General features: G+C 44.4%; 1 protein-coding gene across 2 annotated transcripts in view; it reads left to right on the top strand.

Annotated features, from left to right (window-relative positions):
* LOC147445719 (uncharacterized) overlaps positions 1–15,305 on the top strand; it is a 36,540-nt gene extending 21,235 nt beyond the window's left edge. For both annotated transcript variants that reach the window (XM_086525161.1, XM_086525160.1), the window contains 5 exons: positions 12,287–12,418; positions 12,504–12,558; positions 12,668–12,768; positions 13,072–13,140; positions 13,231–15,305. In XM_086525161.1, coding sequence (XP_086381287.1) covers positions 12,287–12,418; positions 12,504–12,558; positions 12,668–12,768; positions 13,072–13,140; positions 13,231–15,165 — 2,292 coding nt within the window. In that variant the 3' untranslated portion in view covers positions 15,166–15,305. The remainder of the gene's footprint in view (positions 1–12,286; positions 12,419–12,503; positions 12,559–12,667; positions 12,769–13,071; positions 13,141–13,230) is intronic.
* Positions 15,306–19,842: the final 4,537 nt, after the last annotated feature.

Below are 19,842 nucleotides of genomic sequence, written 5' to 3' on the forward strand. Positions count from 1 at the left end.
CTCCATCCTACTCTCCTGATTATACTTCTACTTCTTGATCATCTCGTCAGAAGAAGGAAGCAGCTACTGCCACCACTACCATACATCAACCTAAAGATAAGCCTCGATTCAAGAAGCAAGGTCGCAAGTCTCAACATCGCATGAGAGTCTTCAAAACTGGCGACAAGGACATCAAGTTCGAAACCTACAACGGACGGAGAGACATCTCCAAAGCACTGTCCTTCATCAGACAGTTTGAAGTCGCCTTCACCAATTGGCACTTCACAGAAAAATCCAAATTACGCCATATGGGGATGCACCTCAAGGAAACGGCAAGTAATTGGTGGTTAGCCAAGATTCTGGAAGGTTCTCAGGCCAGAACTTGGGAGAGCTTCAAATGTGAATTCTATGAACAATTTCTTCCACCTGACTTCGAGCAGGACATACGGAAGGAATGGGACTGGCTTGCCCAGAAGGAACATAAAATAGTAACGACTTATGTGGACAAGTATTGGTCGGTTCTTCTGAAGGTCACTCCCTTCATGAAGATTGCCGACGAGGAAAAGAAAAGAAAATTCGAAGCGGGTCTCCAACCGCAGCTTCGAAAGAGTATGAAGGTGTATCCGCATGATACTCTTCAAAGGATGATGGAGTTAGCAATCATTGCTGAGGATTTGCACTCAACTGGGACGCCCAGAAAGATGGAGCATAGCACTTACCGTGCAAGGCAAAGAGGGGTCTACGATGACCATGGGGGCCAAGGAAGAAAACGTCCTCCATCGAGGGACGATGATCATTCTAAGAAGCCAGAGGGCATTGGCAAGCGAACTAAGTATCTTTCTCCTACTCAACTTCAAACTTTCAAAGAGGAAGGAAGATGCTTCTACTGTTTTGAGAAAGGACATATGAAACCGGACTGCCCGCTAAAGCAGCAACGGCAAGAACAAGCCTCTACGAGGCAAGAGAAAGCATGGAAGGAAACCGCACCACCAAGGTCGAACTCAATTCCAGATGTTCAAGGAAACACAGAAACAGAGAAAGGGAAGCGTCAACTTCTGAAGGGCTGGGGGTCTTTGAACAACCAGCGAGTACTGATTCTTTATGATCCAGGATCCACGGATAACTTCATCTCCCTGGATACTGCAGAACGTTTATGCCTCACACCGGCTCAGCTTGGCACACCGGTTACATCCGGATCGGCATTCGAGGGGTTGACAACCAATGCAACTCTCGTGCAAGGACAGCTCAATCTTCGGATTGGCGAGTACAAGGACCGCGAATCATTTTTGATGGCACCCATCGAGGGATGTGATATCATCTTGGGTATGCCATGGCACTTTCACATGACACCTATTCCCGATTATGTGGAAAAGACCCTCACTTTTGATCATGGGGGTAAGAAAATAAAGATTCAAGCTGATGCAGGAGATTGGCAGTTCCCAATTGTCAGCCATATCTCCATTAAGAAAGAAATGAAGAAGTGTGCTTCTGCTTACTTGAGTTTTGCAAAGGATAAAACTAGTAGGGACTCTCTCTCTAGTCTGGAAATTAAGCGTCTTCAATTTATTGAAAAGTACAAGGATTGTTTCACGGAAACACTTCCGGATGAACTCCCTCCGGTACTCCCGGAAGATCACCGCATAGATCTCATACCGGGTAGCTCGCCTCGCAATCAACCCCCTTATCGGGTGAGTCTTGCTCAGCAAGAGGAAATTTTGAAGCAAGTCAACGAGCTTCTAAAGAAAGGGTTAGTACGGCCAAGTGCTTCACCCTACTGCTCTCCAGTTCTACTGGTGCAGAAGAAAGATGGCACGTTTCGAATGTGCATAGACTATAGGTCTTTAAACAAGATCACAATCAAGAATTGCTTTCCGATCCCTCGGATTGATGATATACTTGATAAGTTGCAGGGTGCAAGTGTCTGTAGTTGCATAGACTTAAAGAGTGGGTATCATCAGATACGGATCGCCCCTGAGGATGTCCATAAGACTGCTTTCCGCACAACCTTTGGACTATATGAATTCTTGGTAATGCCTTTCGGCTTGACCAATGCTCCTGTGACGTTCAATCGCATGATGGACCGCATTTTCAGCCCGTATCGAGCTTTTGTGGGGGAGCAGGAGAGAGAGCCCACTTGCTATTCTATGCAATGGGAGTGAAGGAGAAGAGGAGATTGGCGCAGAAAGAGCACACGCAGAGAAAACGTGAGAGAGAGAGAGCTCGTAGAAATCTGGGAAAGTCACGCTAGTCCCAATTTGGGCTTGACCTTTGAGTATATGAGTAAGTGACTAGGGGGCCATTCACACTTGGGCCCCCTCACTTATAAGTCTTTTAACTTATAAGTTAATAAGTACAAGGCACTTAGGCCTTTATTCCCTAACAACCTCCCACCTAAAGGCAATGTACCTTGGGAGATCAAAGAATCAGCTAACTATGATACATCAGCTGAGCATGCACTTACTTATCCAACACCCATCATCTGTCGGCAATATGCAAACCGCTCTGCTGGAAGACTCTTGGTCAAAAGATCTGCAGGATTGTCATCTGTGTGCACCTTGACAAGTGTAATGCTCTTGTCATCAAGCACACTCCTGATAAAATGATACTTCACCTCTATGTGCTTTGTCTTGGCATGAAAAACAGGATTCCTTGCAAGCATAATAGCACTCTGACTATCACAGTGTAGCACAGGAACCGGTGACTTAATGCCAAGCTCTTCTACCAAACGCATGAGCCACAAAGCTTCTTTGCATGCCTCAGTGGCAGCCACATACTCAGCCTCAGTGGTAGACAAAGCAACACATTTTTGCAGTCTAGAAATCCAAGAAACTGCACCTCCTGTGAATGTAAACACATATCCAGAGGTAGACTTCCTGCAATCTGGATGTCCAGCAAAATCTGCATCTGTAAAGCCATGCACAAATGTCTCACTCTTCCCAAAACAAATGCACAAGTCTTTAGTGCCTTTCAAGTATCTCAAGATACACTTCACTGCTTCCCAATGCTTTTTGCCAGGATTGCTCATGTACCTGCTTACTACTCCCACCGCAAATGCAATGTCCGGACGTGTAGCAACCATAGCATACATCAAACTGCCAACGGCTGATGCATAAGGAATCTTGGCCATTTCAGCCCGCATATCATCTGTGTTTGGGCAGTCATGTGCAGTCAGTTTTACATATGGAGGCAGCGGAGTACCAAGTGCCTTTCCCCCATCCATATGAAAACGATGTAGCACCTTATTAACATAATCTCGTTGAGATAGATACAGACGCCTGTTAGGTCTATCTCGAGAGATACGCATGCCCAAAATATGATTAGCATCACCAAGATCCTTCATGTCAAAGCGATTCTTTAAGCTTTGCTGTAATGCATCCAACTCCGTGACATTTTTACCCGCAATAAGCATGTCATCAACATACAAAATCAGCAATAGACGAGATCCATCACTTGCCGTTTTGATATACAAACAGTGATCAGAATTACTTCTTTTGTATCCTTGAGACCTCATGAATGTATCAAACTTGTGATACCATGCACGGGGAGACTGTTTCAAACCATACAAGCTCTTCAAGAGTCTACATACTTTCTTCTCTTGCCCCTTTGACACAAACCCTTCTGGCTGCATCATATAGATCATCTCAAGCAAATCGCCATGCAAAAACGCTGTTTTGACATCCATTTGCTTTAACTCCATATCTTCAGAAGCAACCAGGCCTAAAACAAGACGTAATGTGGCAAGCTTTACAACAGGAGAAAAAATCTCATCAAAATCAACACCATGCTTTTGTTTGTACCCTTTAGCAACCAAACGTGCCTTGTACTTAGAAGAAGCATCAGATGTGACCTTGGTCTTGTAAACCCATTTACATGGCAGAGCCTTATGCCCTTTAGGCAAATCAACCAAGTCCCATGTATGGTTTTTCTCCAAAGACTGCATTTCCGAAACCATTGCTTTGAACCATTTCTTACTGTCTTCCGGTTGCATAGCCTCTTTATTGCAAGACGGCTCACCACAATCAGTAAGCATGACATAGTCCAAAGACGGTTCATATCTATCGGGGGGCCTTGTCACCCGAGTAGACCTACGCACCCAATGATCCATAACAGGTGGATTTTCAGCCTGTAAACCATCAAAAACAGCAGGCTGTTCAGCCGGTTGCATCGCAACAACGGGCGGTCTAGGAGCATCAACCTGTTCCTCTACCTGTGGTGCATCAATGGCAACTTGTTGGGGCTGATTTTCAGCAGCTAATGGCTGATTTTCAGCACCATTTTCAGCATGTAAAGGCTGCTGAACATTGGGCCTTCTTGGCTGTCCATATGTAACATCTTCACGAAAAACAACCCGGCGCACTTCCTCGACCTTTGTGGGCTGTTTGTGCATGCAATTCTCATTGAAGATGACATCATTGCTGCGTATGATTTTCCGTAATGCGGGATCCCATAATCTATACCCCATTTCACCATCCTCACCATATCCTAGGAAAATGCATTTATGAGACTTTGGTTCTAGTTTGGTGCGCAGTTCACTCCGGATGTGAACATAGGCCTCACAACCAAACACTCTTAAATGTGCATATTAGGGTGGCTTGCCAGACCACACCTCCTCAGGCACCTTTCCACCCAAAGCCTTGCTAGGTGAGCGATTAATCAAGTGAATAGCTGTTTGCACAGCTTCTGCCCAAAAACCATGAGGTAATGCAGCATGTGACAGCATACTCCGAACTTTCTCTTGGATAGTCCGGTTCAACCTCTCTGCAACTCCATTCTGAGAGGGATTAAAAGGAGCTGTGAGCTCTCTTTTAATACCTTTAGTAGCACAAAAGTCAATAAATGCTTTTGATACATACTCCCCCCCATTGTCTGAGCGCAAAGACCTAAGCTTCTTGTCAGTTTGATTCTCAACAAACGCAAGAAACTTCTTGAAAGTATCCAAAACATCGCTTTTAGCACGTATTGGATACACCCACACCTTACGTGTAGCATCATCGATAAACGAGACAAAATATTTCTTTCCCCCTAAGGACAATTGTGGCATTTCACATACATCGGAATGCACTAAGTCTAACTTGTAAGACTTCAAAGAAAGAGACCTTTTGTGCGGTGTTTGACTGTGCTTACCATAAATACAGTGCTCACAATGAGAAAAATCAGCATACCTCAAACGCGGCAAATAACCACAACGAGACAGAGTTTCCATTCCTCTTTTACTCATGTGTCCCAACCGGCCATGCCACAAAGAAACACTTGGCTGCTCGGTTACGGCGACAACATGGTCACGCACACTAGATACATGCAAAGGATACAAAGTGTCCGATTTACAACCCTTGGCTACAATCCGGGCCCCTTTACAAATTTTCCACTTGCTATCACCAAAAGTGGTGTGATAGCCTGCATCATCTAGCTGCCCTGTACTAATCAAACTCTTCTTGAGTTGTGGCACATGGCGCACTTTGTGCAAAATAAAAGTCATACCATCAGCAAAGGAAAACTGGACACTGCCAATACCTGCAATGTCACATGCATAGTTGTCTCCCAAATAAACAGTGCCCTGCACCTCACCTGAGTACTGTGTAAACCAATCCCTATGAGGTGTTACATGAAAGGAGGCACCTGAATCAAGAATCCAAGTATACATGTCCACATCAGAACCCATAGCAAGGGTATGTGCATCCACAGAAGAGGCATTGAGTACATCAGTGCTGCTGTCACTGTCACAACTACTAGCAACATTGATTTCCTCAATCAACACAGTGCTCTTCTTGGCATTTCCCTTGTCCTTTGCATCAGTTTCAGCACCCTTGTTCTTCTCTTTCTTCCACTCATAGCATTCCCGTTTATAATGTCCTTTCTTTCCACAATGATGACACACAACATCTTTCCTACGAGATTTGCTGCGTACCCTGTCCTTACTGTCAGATTTCTCCCTCTGTTGAGACCTGCCTCTCAAGTGCAATGCATTAGAAGACCCACCTGTGGTGTTCTTCCTGTTCATCTCTTCCATCAAGAGAGAACTCTCTACATCTGCATACTTAAGTGAAGCACTTGAGTTACTAAGAGCTGTCCGGAATACATCCCAACTCTCGGGCAATGTGCATAGCAGAAAAGTAGCTTTGAACTCCTCATCAATCGTGAATTTCAGCTCTGTCAGTTGGCTGAAAATAGAATTGAATTCATTGAGGTGCACTGACATGTGCGTGCCCTCCTTCATGCGGAGATCCATAAGCTTCTTAAGCCAGTACACTTTACTGGCAGCACTCTGCTGTGCATACAACTTGTCTAAACGCTTCCACATGCCCCATGTTGTCTGCTCATTCTCTACATTGAAGAGTAAATTGTCAGACACCGAAAGCATGATCGTGGAGCGAGCCAAGTCGTCCACTTCTTCCCATTCTTCAACCTCCATATCAACCGGTTTCACACCCTGTAACTTAATAGGTTTCGCCTGTTTCTTTTGCAACATCACATTATAACATTGCTTCTTCCATATAGCAAAGTTATGAGCACCTTCAAGCTTGCGAATGTGCAACAAATTGCCACTTTCACTGCTAGAAGTCATTCTGAGTGATTGCAAACACTGAAACCCTGTTTTGCCGACCTAAACACGCCCAAATGTGCGCAATCGGGCAAAAAACAGCTTGCTGTTACAGAAAAACAGCGAGCAAATTTCACGCGAAATCACCCCAAAACGGCGTATATTCACTGCCAAACCCTTACCAAAGGTTTCCACAAGGTGTATACATCATTTGCTTGCTGAAATTCCCTGTTTTAGGGCAAAAATCAGACCTGTAAACACCTGTTTTGCTGAATTTTCAGAACCTCGTTGGTGGAAACACCTGTAAGATTGACCTGTGAGACTTGCCCTAATGAAATTGCATCAAATTGACCCCGAAATTGGTCAATTTCAGCAGAAATAGGTTGCTGTTCGCCAGTTTTTGAAACCCTAATTTTGGGGAAAGTGTCACCGGAGGTCGATTCTACACGGTGAGAGGATCCCTTCGCGACAGAGTTGATCGAAAACGGTTGAATATCCTTCCCGCAGCGAGCAAAAACAGAATTCTGATCTGTGTTGCGAAGATGGCTCTCTTGGAAACCCTAAAGCTCTGATACCATGTGTGGGGGAGCAGGAGAGAGAGCCCACTTGCTATTCTATGCAATGGGAGTGAAGGAGAAGAGGAGATTGGCGCAGAAAGAGCACACGCAGAGAAAACGTGAGAGAGAGAGAGCTCGTAGAAATCTGGGAAAGTCACGCTAGTCCCAATTTGGGCTTGACCTTTGAGTATATGAGTAAGTGACTAGGGGGCCATTCACACTTGGGCCCCCTCACTTATAAGTCTTTTAACTTATAAGTTAATAAGTACAAGGCACTTAGGCCTTTATTCCCTAACAGCTTTTACGGGAGTATTCTTTGACGACATACTCATCTTCTCTATGTCAGAAGAGGAACATCCGAAGCACTTAAGACTTAGTGTTTCAAGAATTGCGAAAGCATGAGTTGCATGTGAATGCAAAGAAGAGCGAGTTCTTTCTCTCTGAGATATACTATCTCGGCCATATAGTCTCCCACAATAAAGTGAGTATGGATCCTGCCAAGATCGGAGTGGTAGAAGATTGGCCTATTCCCACTACGGTACATGATGTACATAGCTTTTTGGGATTATGTTCATATTATCGAAGGTTTGTCCGAGGATTTGCTCATGTAGCAGGACCACTTCATGATTTGACAAAGAAGAAGATTCCTTTCAGATGGGGATCGAGACAACAAGGAGCTTTTGATCGGCTCAAGTACTTGCTAAGCCATGGACCTATTTTGATAGTGCCTGACTTAAGGAAACCATTTGATGTTCACTGCGATGCTTCAGGTGATTGCATCGGAGCAGTGTTAAACCAAGAAGGCCATGCAGTGGCTTATGAAAGCAGACGGCTTAAGGATGCAGAGTTGCATGCATCAATCTACGAAAAGGAACTCACGGCTTTGATTCACGCCTTATCCAACTGGAAGCACTATCTTCTAGGAGCGGATTTTGTGATCAAGACTGATCACCAGAGTTTGCGGTATTTTCTCACGCAAAGGAAACTATCTGAGAAGCAGATGAGATGGGCAAATTTTTTGTCTATGTTTCACTTCCAGATCCTTCACACAGCTAGGAGTAAGAATGTGGTCGCAGACGCATTGTCAAGGCGGCCAAGGGTGAACGCTATCACTTCAGTGTATCACCAAGAATTAGAAGCACTACCGGATTTGTATCCGAATGATCCAGACTCCTCCACCATTTGGGGAAAGCTACATCGTGGAGAGAATGAGTTTCCCTATTCCATTCGGGATGGTTATCTCTACCACCATGAGGCCATATGTGTGGCGGAACCATTAAGAAAGAAGATCATGGATGAAGCACACGCTTCGCCTTATGCGGGTCATCGCGGTATTCTCCCTACGACCTTAGCAATGGAAAGATATTTCTTTTGGCCTAGCCTTAAAGCAGACATTGATAAGTATGTCAGGGAATGTTTGGTTTGCCAAAAGTTGAAGTATGATCGGCATAAGACGCCTGGGTTGCTACAACCTTTGCCTGTGCCTAATGAACCTTGGGAAAGTATTGCCATGGACTTCATCATGGACCTCCCTAGAACTCAGACTGGAAATGACGCGATCTGGACCATTGTGGACAGGTTTAGCAAGCAAGCACACTTTATACCAGTCAAATTTGGACACAGCCTACGGGCAAGTTAGGAGAGCTATTCTACGCTCTCAGGAAAAGCATAAGAAAGCTGCAGACAAGCACAGGAGGAATCTCGACTTAACAGTCGGACAATTAGTCTTACTCAAGTTTGAGAAGGCAAGACTTAAGAAACAAGCGTCTCATAAGGGGAAGGTGGTAAAACTTTCTACCCGTTATTATGGGCTGTTTAAGATCACCGAGAGAGTAAATGATGTCACCTTCCGATTAGAGCTACCGCCTAATTGGAAGATCCATAATGCTTTCCATGTCAGTTTACTCCGGCCGTATGTGGGACCGCCTCCAAGCCAGCCTAGTGCTGAGGAATCTCTTGAGGTGAAGGAAACAAAAGAAATACTCCAACCGGAGCAGATAGTAAGTCATCAGGAGCGGTCTCTCACATCCGGAAAGATAACACGGAAGTATTTGGTTAAGTTTAAGAACTATTCGAATCTAGATGCTCAGTGGATGACGCAGGAGGAATTAGCAGTTTATCTCGAGATACTGGAGGTATATGTCCAAGCACTACAGTTGAGGTCAACTGTTTAGAAGCCAGAGGGATGTTGCTCATTGGACTATTTTCTTATTTAATGATTAATCTTTCATTGTGTGCACTAAGAACTGTTAAAAGATTGTAGCTATAAGAACTACCATCAAGAACGGACAACTCTGATGTGTCATTTGATGGGTGACGGTAAACATCGCGAAGGAGTTTCCGTAAGTTCGGTGGAAAGGGCCGGGTTACGAGTGCCCCTGATGCGTCACATGATGGGTGACGGGTGCATCAGTAAGGGGGCATCCCGTAGGCTAAGGAGGAAATCCGAACTGAGTAAGAAAATACGCGTAAGAACGCAAGCACAAGAATAAAGATGGGTTCAATGAAGCTTTTTACGAAAAGCAGGAACAGTCGCGGGAGGGCAGATGTTTTCCCGCGAGGAGTCTGTGTCTGCATTGCATCTGTGTCGTGTCCTGCACCCGGGGACGCTTGGAATGTGTTCGTATAGCATTGTTTTCACTAACTGAGTGAGCTTTTAAAGTTTGAACAAGTTCACACTTTATTTTATAAAGTGACCGGCCCCTTTATTAATAAAATAAAGCAAGCAAGGCTCTTATAAAAAAAAGCCAGCGCTAATAGCTAAGCAGGGGGCTGAATTGCGATCTCTCTCTCTCCTCTCTCTAGAAAACGCGATTTTCTCTCTCCTCTCTCTAGGAGCGCCCAGCTCTGCTTTTTGGACCCCTATTCCTGCCAGGTTCCAGACCCTGCAGCAGGAAGTGCAAGTGCTGGGATTTTGGAGCAGAGACTGGCGACAGAATTTGCAAGTGCTCGCGTGACGACGGAGTATGGAGGTTGATTCTCCGAGCAAGAAGCGACAGGTATAAGGTGTTGATACGCATTGAGAATTGTTGCTCTGTGTGGTTTGTTTTGCAGGAATCTCCCGTCTTACGGGAAGGTACGACTTCACGCCGAAGTCCCTTCACGGGAAGTACGGCTTCACGCCTAAGTCCCTTACGGGAAAGTACGGCTTCGCGCCTAAGTCCCTCACGGGAAGGAACGGCCTTGTGCCCAAGCCCTTTACGGGAAAGCACGACCTTCGGGTCTAAGACTACAGAACGGAGGGGTTTCCTCGGGTTCTCGTGCTTGTATAAGAATTCTCCCTGAATAAAAGAATACTCTTAACGGGGGGGGGGGGACCAGCCCATCTTCTGGTCCCCAATACTGTGTCGATCTTCTCCCTTCTCTCATGTTTTCAAAGAATTATAATTTTCAGATTTTCAAAGTGCTCGTGTACGCTCACGTTTTGTGACAATTACCCGAGCGGAACTAGCTGTCCCTCCGATAGAAATTGAAGCTCTTACCAGATCAGTGTCCTTTATACACGGTTTATGGGATATAATTAATTGCCGATATACTAGATTGGCCCTCGAATCGTCTCGACAATTAGCAATGAAGGGAGATACATCATGTTGGTATGCGCAAATGTCCTCGTGGTTTCAGAGACACGGGTTCAGTATGGAAAGATTACCCCCCTTCCAATACTCTCTTGAGGCTCCATCACTGGCAATCACACGAACGGAGATTAATAAAATCATCCGCAAGGATCTTATACAGTTGGACACTAAGAGGACATGGGTAGACCCTACACAAGAATTGGGCACGAAGATGGCCGGCTACAAAGAAAACTTCCTACAGATATCTGAAGATGGTTTTGTGATTCGCCCGAGCTACATGGATACCCACCTGTCTCATGGTTTGAGATGTGCTATTGGTCAGATTCGTACATCCTCACACCAGCTGGAAATTGAATTTGGCAGATTTAGGGGAATCCCACATGAGAGCAGAATTTGCAAGTTATGCGGAATGGAGCCGGAGACAGAATTACACTACATGTGTCATTGCACCGTATACTATGAGATACGCAGGCGTTTCCATGGCCTATTTAAAGAAGGCTTTGGACCTCTAGATAGAGTCATGCAATACCAAGATCAAAGGTGCTTAGGCCTGTACCTACTGGAACTACATCGGCACAGGGATAATCTAATGAGAAGACAAAGAGCACTACAGCGTCAGAGGCAGATCACAGATTTCTTCGGATCGAGAGAAGCAGGAATGGAAGGAGAAGCAAGAGGCCAGCAGCGAGCACAAAGGAGTACCCACATTCAGACCAAAGGCACCCTCATTGACAGGGCGATTGAGCTTAGGAAATCGAGACGACTTCGACCGAGATGCAGAAGCACACTTCACCGGAGGAGACTACAACAAAGGATTAGAAGCATTCTAGCCAGACACCCAGAATGCTCCTAAGAAGTTTATCTAAAACTTTGTATTTAGTTTTTCGCATTTATTTTCACACTTTCACACTTTTCAGACATTGTAACAGATTCACCACTTTTGTATCAGTTTGGTCTCATAGGTCACTCTGGCCTTTTGAAGACGTTAATATAACATTTCATTTCATTTCATTTTCTCTCTCTCTCTCTCTCTCTCTCTCTCTCTCTCTCTCTCTCTCTCTCTCTCTGTGTGTGTGTTTCTGCTAGATCTTTAAGGTCTCTTGGGATAGTTTCCTACAACGTTAAAACTCTCTTCTTCTTCTTCTTCTCTCTCTCTCTCTCTCAAAAGAAAAGAAAAAAAGAAAACCACCCCAAAACCCAAAAGTTTACAGAGTGTGCACACACAACTCGTTTCGCTTTTTTCTTGCAATAAGATACTTTTTCTTGCAATAAGATAAATTGTACAAAACTCTGAAAGGGCCTGTTATGCTTGTGTGTACAAATGCACAAGAAGGGAGGGAGGAAAAGACCCTTGTCACCTTCTGCTTTAAAAAAGACGTTCTAAACTCTCTGCTTTTATTAATGGTGTTTGTGCAACTAGAATCAAGCTCGCTTCTTGGTACCAGTTGAAAAAATATGCTCCAATCATTGTCCATACGAGTGTCTGTCCTTCATGGATGCTTTCATATGCACAAGTCTTGTCTGTGAGTTTCACAACAGGAGGATTCTTCTGTAGATGGTCCAGTGATTGGATGTAGGGATTGAAGTATAAACATCTTTTGCTTCCGTCTTATTTCAGATGTATACTTGTAAAACAGATCCAATCCATTCGTAATGGCAAAGACACGGATGGTGCTTCTGAAGAGTTGCATGTGCATATCTCGTCTGACTCCTTTGAAAAAGTGGATGCAGCAGTAGCGCTTATTGAACCTTTGCTAACACCTGTTGATGTAAGCCCTTTGTACATACCTCTGACTGGTTTTACTTTTATGCTATTCTCCTAGAGCTGATATCTTGTATCAACCTTTGATATAGGAGGACAGGAATATGCATAAAATGAAGCAACTAAGGGAACTTGCTGAAATGAATGGCAAGTTATTCGTCAATGCTCTTTTACAGGCATATTGAGTAGAGATATTATCATGTTTGAAGTTACTTCTTGGTGCTCAATGTTGGCATCATTATGTTTGATGATGTAGGTACTCTGAATGATTTTACGAAAGTTTGCAGTTTGTGTGGCGAGGCAGGACACACAGAGTGGCATTGTCCTAAAGAAAAGCTTCAAAACTTTCAAGCAAATGTAAGAGCCACTAACCACTCATAAACTAACCAAAGCTTCAAAACTTTCAAGCAAATGTAAGAGCCACTAACCACTCATAAACTGCCTGCTCATATAAAAACATATGTAAATGTGGAGTCTTACGAAAGGGTTTTGCAAGATAATTCTTAGAGTTGGGTCATTGTGTGAGGCAGCAGCAATGCTCCGTTCAAGAACTCTGGGAGTAGTCTACTCGGCAATTGCCAGTCTCAAGTTTAGTAATGTTTTGTTTTCCATCTATTTGGTAGGATTTTTAATTTCAGATTTGTTGTAATTGAGTTTCAGGTTCTGTGCAATATTTGTGGCGATGGTGGCCATCCAAGCATAGACTGCCCAAGGAAGAACTCTGGACAGGTAGCTCTGTTTCTCACCCATAATAATACTATTCAAGATACAAATAGTTAAATTTTAAAAGGTTTGGTGCCTTTTCCGTATTGTTGACAGGGAGCAACATTTGACAAGGAGTACATGAACTTTCTTGAAGAGCTTGGCACTGGTTTGGAGGGCGGAGGCACATCAGAAATGGGTGATCAGTCATCTGGCCCTAATGTCTCTCAGCCAATGCTTTTAACCTCCTTGGGAGCTCAGCCTATTCCTTCAAGATGGATGGCCCCTCTTGTTGGTGCAGACCCTTCAGGTATATCCACTCCCAGGGGACCACCCATTGGGGCTAGCGATGGAGGAGCATTTCTACGATTTCCAGCTCCCCTTATGTCTCAAGGCATGAAGGCCTTCAACCCCTTTGTTGCTCGTTTTTTCCAGCCATCTGTTCCAATCAGAGGGCACCCTTTTCCAGGGGGTCCCATGCCAATGATGGTTAACATGCTTCCAGCTTTCAGGGGGCAGTCCCCTGGTCCTGCTGGGTTGGCTTCTCCTGCAATTGCCGTGGCCCCTCTCTCCACAAACAGTACAATGCCTGTGCAAACGCAGGAATTCAGATCTGCAGGTGAAACTTTGAATGTAAATGCTGGTTTGCCTACGGGGTCTCAATCTGTTAGCAATGCTCAAGATGGTGGTACTAATGCTGTTGCTCTTGCGACAAGCTCAGTAGCTCCTTCGTTTGCTATACCGAGTACATCCAATACAAATTCTCAGTTTACTTTAGGTCCTCCACTGAATGTTTCGACTGGTGCAACCTTGGGGCAAATATTTCCATCCACTTCAGCCTCTAATTTGCTGCCCCTTGAGAGTGGTCATCGAATTTTGGCTCCAGCATCTGTATGTGCTGTTTCACCGTCTCCAGCAGTAATCCCGCCGATAAGGCCTGTAATACCTTCAATCAGGCCTGCCCTGCCTGGCCCTCTTGTGCAACAAGGTTCTAGTGGACTGGGGCAAGCTCTTCCTCATGGCATCCCATCAACTGGAGGAACAGGTAATTTGGTTCCGGTGCATGCAAACAACAGTTTTCCTAGACCGTCACAACCTCTTCCTGGAGCTGAGACATTTTGGCCACGTCCACCTCAGCAGGTTGCGTCATCTTTTGACAGACCTCCTCCACCTTCAGCCATTCCACTGATGCCTCAGCCTCTGGCTTCATCAAATAACCAGCCACTCCAACCGCCAATAAGAGGATCAAGCCCTGCACTGATGGCAGGTCCTATGCAGGGGCACTCCATCATTCGAGCACCACCTAACTCGAATATGCCTCCTATGTCTTCAAGCTTCATAGCATTGCCACCTCAGAACCAGTTTGCGATGACCCCCAACAATCAGTTGATGATGTCGCAGCCCTCCAGTCATCCTGGGCTGCGGCCAGGTTTTCCTCAGTTGCTTGGCTCACAGATGAGACCAGTTAACCCAGGAAATGTGATACTATCCGGAGGGATGTCTGCATCAATTCAGCAAATCCCTCAGCAGAGTATATTTCGTCTGCCTCAGGAATTTCCCAGAACGTCTGAATTACAGAATACGCAGTTCACACAACAAAGCAACAGTTTTCCGCATAGAGCAGAATTTCCTCCCCTGAGGCCTCCAATGGGAGCTCAAACAAGGCCAGATTTTAGAAGTCCTGGGGTGCAGCATCAGCAAGGAATTTTGGTTTCTCCTCCTTCAATATTGGGCAGTCCTGCGTTCAGTAGGCCTCCTCTTCTGGGTCCACCTCAAGAAGCTTTCAACAGGGCTTTCAACCCAAATATTTTGTCTCCTAGGAATCCGGCTCCAAATTTTCCAGGGGGTGTGGGCGCCATAAATGCAACCTGGGACCCTAACAGAAACCGACCTGACATGCAGCAGATAAATGGTCGGCCAGCTATGGCTGGGATGAGAGGCTGGAACCCAGAAGCTCAAATGAGGCCTCAGGTTCTACACGCATCGAGGCCACAAATGCAGGAGGTTGATCCGGAGTATGAGAAGCTGATGGCATCTGTTGGGGTTCTGTAAATGACCTTTTATACGGAGTCACACACATTGTGCCAGTATGGATCAGTTTGAGCAAGGGTCGTGGTGATTTACTTGTGTGGCATAGATTTTGAATAGTGTGTAATACAAAAACCTCCCAAATTGTGGGAGCTCTCTCTCTCTCTCTCTCTCTCTCTCTCTCTCTCTCTCTCTCTCTCTCTGTGCATCTTGTTAATTAAGCGGTGATCATTGATAGCAGTCGTTTTTGACCGAGCCACCCAAAATGAAATATTATTTTGCCAATGATGGGTATTAATACTTGTGTTTTATGCTGAACTTTCTAGTGAAACGATTCATTTCCTTATATGACAGACATATGGCATAGAGTGGAATCACCTATATCTTTCTACCAAGAGCAGTCCCCTCTCCGTCCCGTCCCGTCTCCGTCTGTGTCTGTGTCTGTGTCCGTCTCTTCCAGGATATTTAATGCTTGTGAGATTATGTCATGGTCTTAATTGTTTTTGTTTACACATCATGGAAACTCTTGCTTTTGCCAATCGCATAAAAACGATTTGAATAACGGGCTGAGTTTCATCAATTGTGGTGTGTAAAGTCGTAGGCAAGGTATTGGGCCCCAGGAGAATCTTGTTTGTCATACATAGGTAGACAACTGATCTAATTTGCTGAATTTGCATGCCTCTGAAAGTGTGTGCAAAGTGAAAGTATGGCTCAATTCTGTGACCTCTGTGGAAGGGCTTGTAGTAGGGATCAAATCGAATGGGTGTAAGCTCCAAATGGAGCCAAAAAAGCATAGCTAGCTATATCTATCTGTACAGGTCTTATGTTTTTTTTTTGGGAGGGTGGCGGGGGTGTTGGTGGTGCATATATTTACACACACATGTAAGAGCAAGCACAGATGCTATTGTTCTTACACCAAGTAGTCACACACACATCTGAAGTTGCTCTCAAACTCTGAAAAAGGAGAGGGCATGTAGATGCCAATGGTTTTTGACGAATCCACTTGGAAAGACAAACCCTTAAGTCGCTGTTAATCTGTCATGTATTTGAGTTCGTAATGACCCACCTTCTTTTGGAGACAAGTTAGAAATCAATAGGGAAAAGTGGTTGCTTTCATAATACCTTGATATCTGTATATTGCATGAGCAGAAAATGTACATATAAATGCGCTTGTGTATGTAGATGCATGTGTGCGCGTGTGCATATATATTTTTATATTGAAACCATTACTGAGGTCTCTGTCTAAACAAAGGGGATTGAGGATCGAGTGCTTTTAAGATTTGAGAAGTCAAGGGTAAAGAAACAAAAAGAGATGGTTGCTTTGAAGCTTCACATGAGATATTAGGGTCCTTTCCACGATACAAATGAGTCAAAACGAGAGAGAAGCTTCACATGAGATGTTATGGTCCATTCCACGATATTAATTTAGCATATTCACAATGCATTCAACAGGAGCGGAAGATGTGCCCAACAACACGAAGATAAATCAAAGTTTAGAAGCTTGGCGAGATTCTATAGCTTGCGTAGATTCTAGCACAGAAGGAAAGGTAGATAGGAGGTAAGACTTTGCTTGGACAAGTCTAAGAACCACACACAAGAATAGCAAACTAGGCTATGAGCATGAGTGAGTGATTTTCCCCCTGCTCCTAGGGACGAGGAATGGGTAGGCAAGATACAATTGAAGACAGTGAGTCAAGTGTGGGGAGGCCAACACACCCACTTTCTCTTGCGTTAAGAGCTGAGCAGACTAGAGCCCAGTACTGTAGCACTGCACTGAACCAGGCGCAGAGTGCAGCGATTGTCTGCGATTCTAGGTGCAACTACTGGGTCAGCACCTCATCAAGTTCTGTGTGCTGAGTTGGTCCCTCATTGCTTGGAATTCCGTGCGCGTCATGACATTCCATGCACTGAACTGGAGGCCTGCAAACTACGTGAATTCCGTGTGCTGACGTGGTGTGCATCTAACCTCTGCAGCAATCCGTTCCGCTCAGGAATGTCGAGTGGATGGACGCCACCAATCGCCTGCCCCACGACCCCCGACCTTGACGGGTTAGATGTACAAGCAATGGTAGAACTAGGCGGGTGCGTACAACTCATGGTGTAGTTTCCCTCATTCATAATTCCGAAGCCATAGCTACAAAGGGTTTTCCTTCCTACCAATGTAGTTTAATTTCCTTTTGTTCTTGGGTTTTTTTCTTTAGCCAAGTAGCTTGAACTTGAGCGTTATTACGTTTTTAAGAAGTCGTAGGAATGGAAGTTGGTTCACCATCCAGAGATGCCCAATGCACTCTATTTAATGTACCAAATTCTGATGTTCAATTGTAAGTAAACTACCAATTTTCACCTTTTTGTGCTCGCTTTGATTTTTAAAAAATTATTATTACTATTATTCACATTATATTTTTGGGTCTCTGATGAATGCTTCGTGCTTTATATTGTAATGCTATGTTTGCTGACAAAGATGAAAAAACCACTTGCTATGTTTGCCCTTGGAAAAAACCACTTTCTTGGCCTTGTTTTTTAAGGTGATTCCACTGAGACAATCGGGGAATCGGGGATTTTGTACCAAAGTTACTGTGCCGACCTTCATGTTACAACTAAAATTGGCTTGATAAATACTTGAACTTTGGGCATAAATCCCGACTTGGAATGAGAGAATTGAGGATTTTGTCCCAAAGTACAGGTGTTTGCCAGGATCTTATGAATAAATTTTGGACGTTTCTTGATAAACAGTTTAGTTGATACTCTCATCTTTTAAATCAAGTACTAATAATTGTCTCCAGGATTTGTCATTTACAATTGTTACCATTTACATGTGGTAGTGATGGGTGTGAACACACTATGACCGCCGGGGCATGCTTTTCCTCTTTAGGAGGTTTTTTCTCCCGTGCATTGTATATACGCCCATCACTCTAGGGCTATCAATCTTTCCATTGCACACTCACTAATACACTCTCTATTGTGTGCCTTGAGCTTCCTTCGTCTTCTCCAAGCTGTGTGCATTTCTCTGCAACCCTAATTGGCAACAATTGGTATCAGAGCAGGTTCCGTTCTCCTGGGCTTAGTTGTTAGCTGCTCCAGTACACACCTGCTCACTTTCTCCGATTTCAGTGAGCTTTGGCATTTCTATCACTTTGTGCAGAATTTCTGTCAGTGCCGTTTTCTGCATAACAGGTGCCTTATAGTCTTCTACGGTTTGTGCTATATAGCACGTGTTGTTCCCGCTCCATTTCTCCTATTCTCGAGCAGTTTTCACATAAGGTGCAGCATTTACCATGGCTGACAACAACAACACAGATGTGTTCAAGATGTTTGCTGCTGAGGACAGGTTGGATGGGGACAACTACCCTATGTGGGCTTATATGATGCAACATGTTCTTGTGGCAAAGGGCGTTTGGAACATTGTGCAGGACATTGATGTATGTCCGGTTCTGAAGATGTAGGTGATGTTGAGGATGTTGCAGGTCTTGCTGCAAGGATTGTTGCTGTTAGAGTTGTTTTGCCTACGACAGAACAATCTTGTTGGGATGTAAAGGATGCGCATGCTCATGCATTGATTGCGTTGTCTGTGAAGCGCACCATTGTTCCTTACATCCGTTCAGCAAAATCTGCAAAACAGGCTTGGGATATTCTAGCAAGTCTTTATGCAAGCCGCAATGAGGCTAAAATTGCTTTGCTGCGTAAAGAGCTGGAGTCGAAGATTATGCATGAGGAAGATGATATCGACACTTTCATTGCTGAACGGATATAAATGAGCAAATTATTTCTGCAGGTGAAGTCATTTCAGATAGTTCCCTTGTGCAGACTGTTCTTGATGCCTTACCAGATTCCTACAAGATTTTTGCTAGTACTTGGAGACTGATGACCCAAGGAAATCCTGAAGTTGTCAACTTTGATGCATTATGCACATTGCTGTTGCAAGAGTCACTTTCTAGAAAAAACAGGACTATGCAGCATGCAGTTGAACAGGATTTTATTGCTTCTCAAAGAAAGGGTGGTAACAGTAATGCAGCCACTTCTTATGGTTTTGCTGTGAGTGGCAAAAATTCTGTTCCTAATGCTTCTGATGGCAGCAATTCGTCTGGGAATTCTGGTGATAAGGGCAAAAAGAAGATGCGTTGCTATTATTGTAAAGCTAATGATCACTCGATCAAGTCGTGTCCTAAGTTGAAGGCCAAAGAGGCTAAGAAGAAAGAGGGTGGTTCCACTGCAAATACTGGTTCCACTACAAATACAGCCATTGTTGAGTCTTCTATGAAAGGAGACTGTAATGCTGATGTTGATGTAGAATGGGCTTTTAGCGCAGAGTGCACTTATAATCGTGTTGTCCATGATGCATGCTTGTCAGTTGCTGTAGATTCACATGTGTGGTATTTCGACAGTGGTGCTACAAAGCACATTACCTCACATCGTGAATTGTTTACCTCTCTCGAGTCTGTCCCTCATGGGAATTCAGTCACTTGTGCCAACAATGCCTCTTATCCGGTTCAGGGAGTTGGAAAGATTGTGCTTACTGCTGTTAATGGCAGTTCTTTCGCACTCGTTGATGCACTTTATGTACCTGGGATCAAGAAGAATCTCTTGTCTGTATCCGCACTTGCTAGACTTGGACTTGTAGTCAAATTTGTGGATGACAGATGTACAGTTCATGATCTCAGTTTTGGTGATGAAATTGTTGCATCTGACCTTTTGTGCCGTGGA

The sequence above is a fragment of the Adiantum capillus-veneris genome, chromosome 12 (genome assembly GCF_014529385.1).
Source record: "Adiantum capillus-veneris isolate H3 chromosome 12, ASM1452938v2, whole genome shotgun sequence".
Taxonomy (NCBI): Eukaryota; Viridiplantae; Streptophyta; class Polypodiopsida; order Polypodiales; family Pteridaceae; genus Adiantum; species Adiantum capillus-veneris.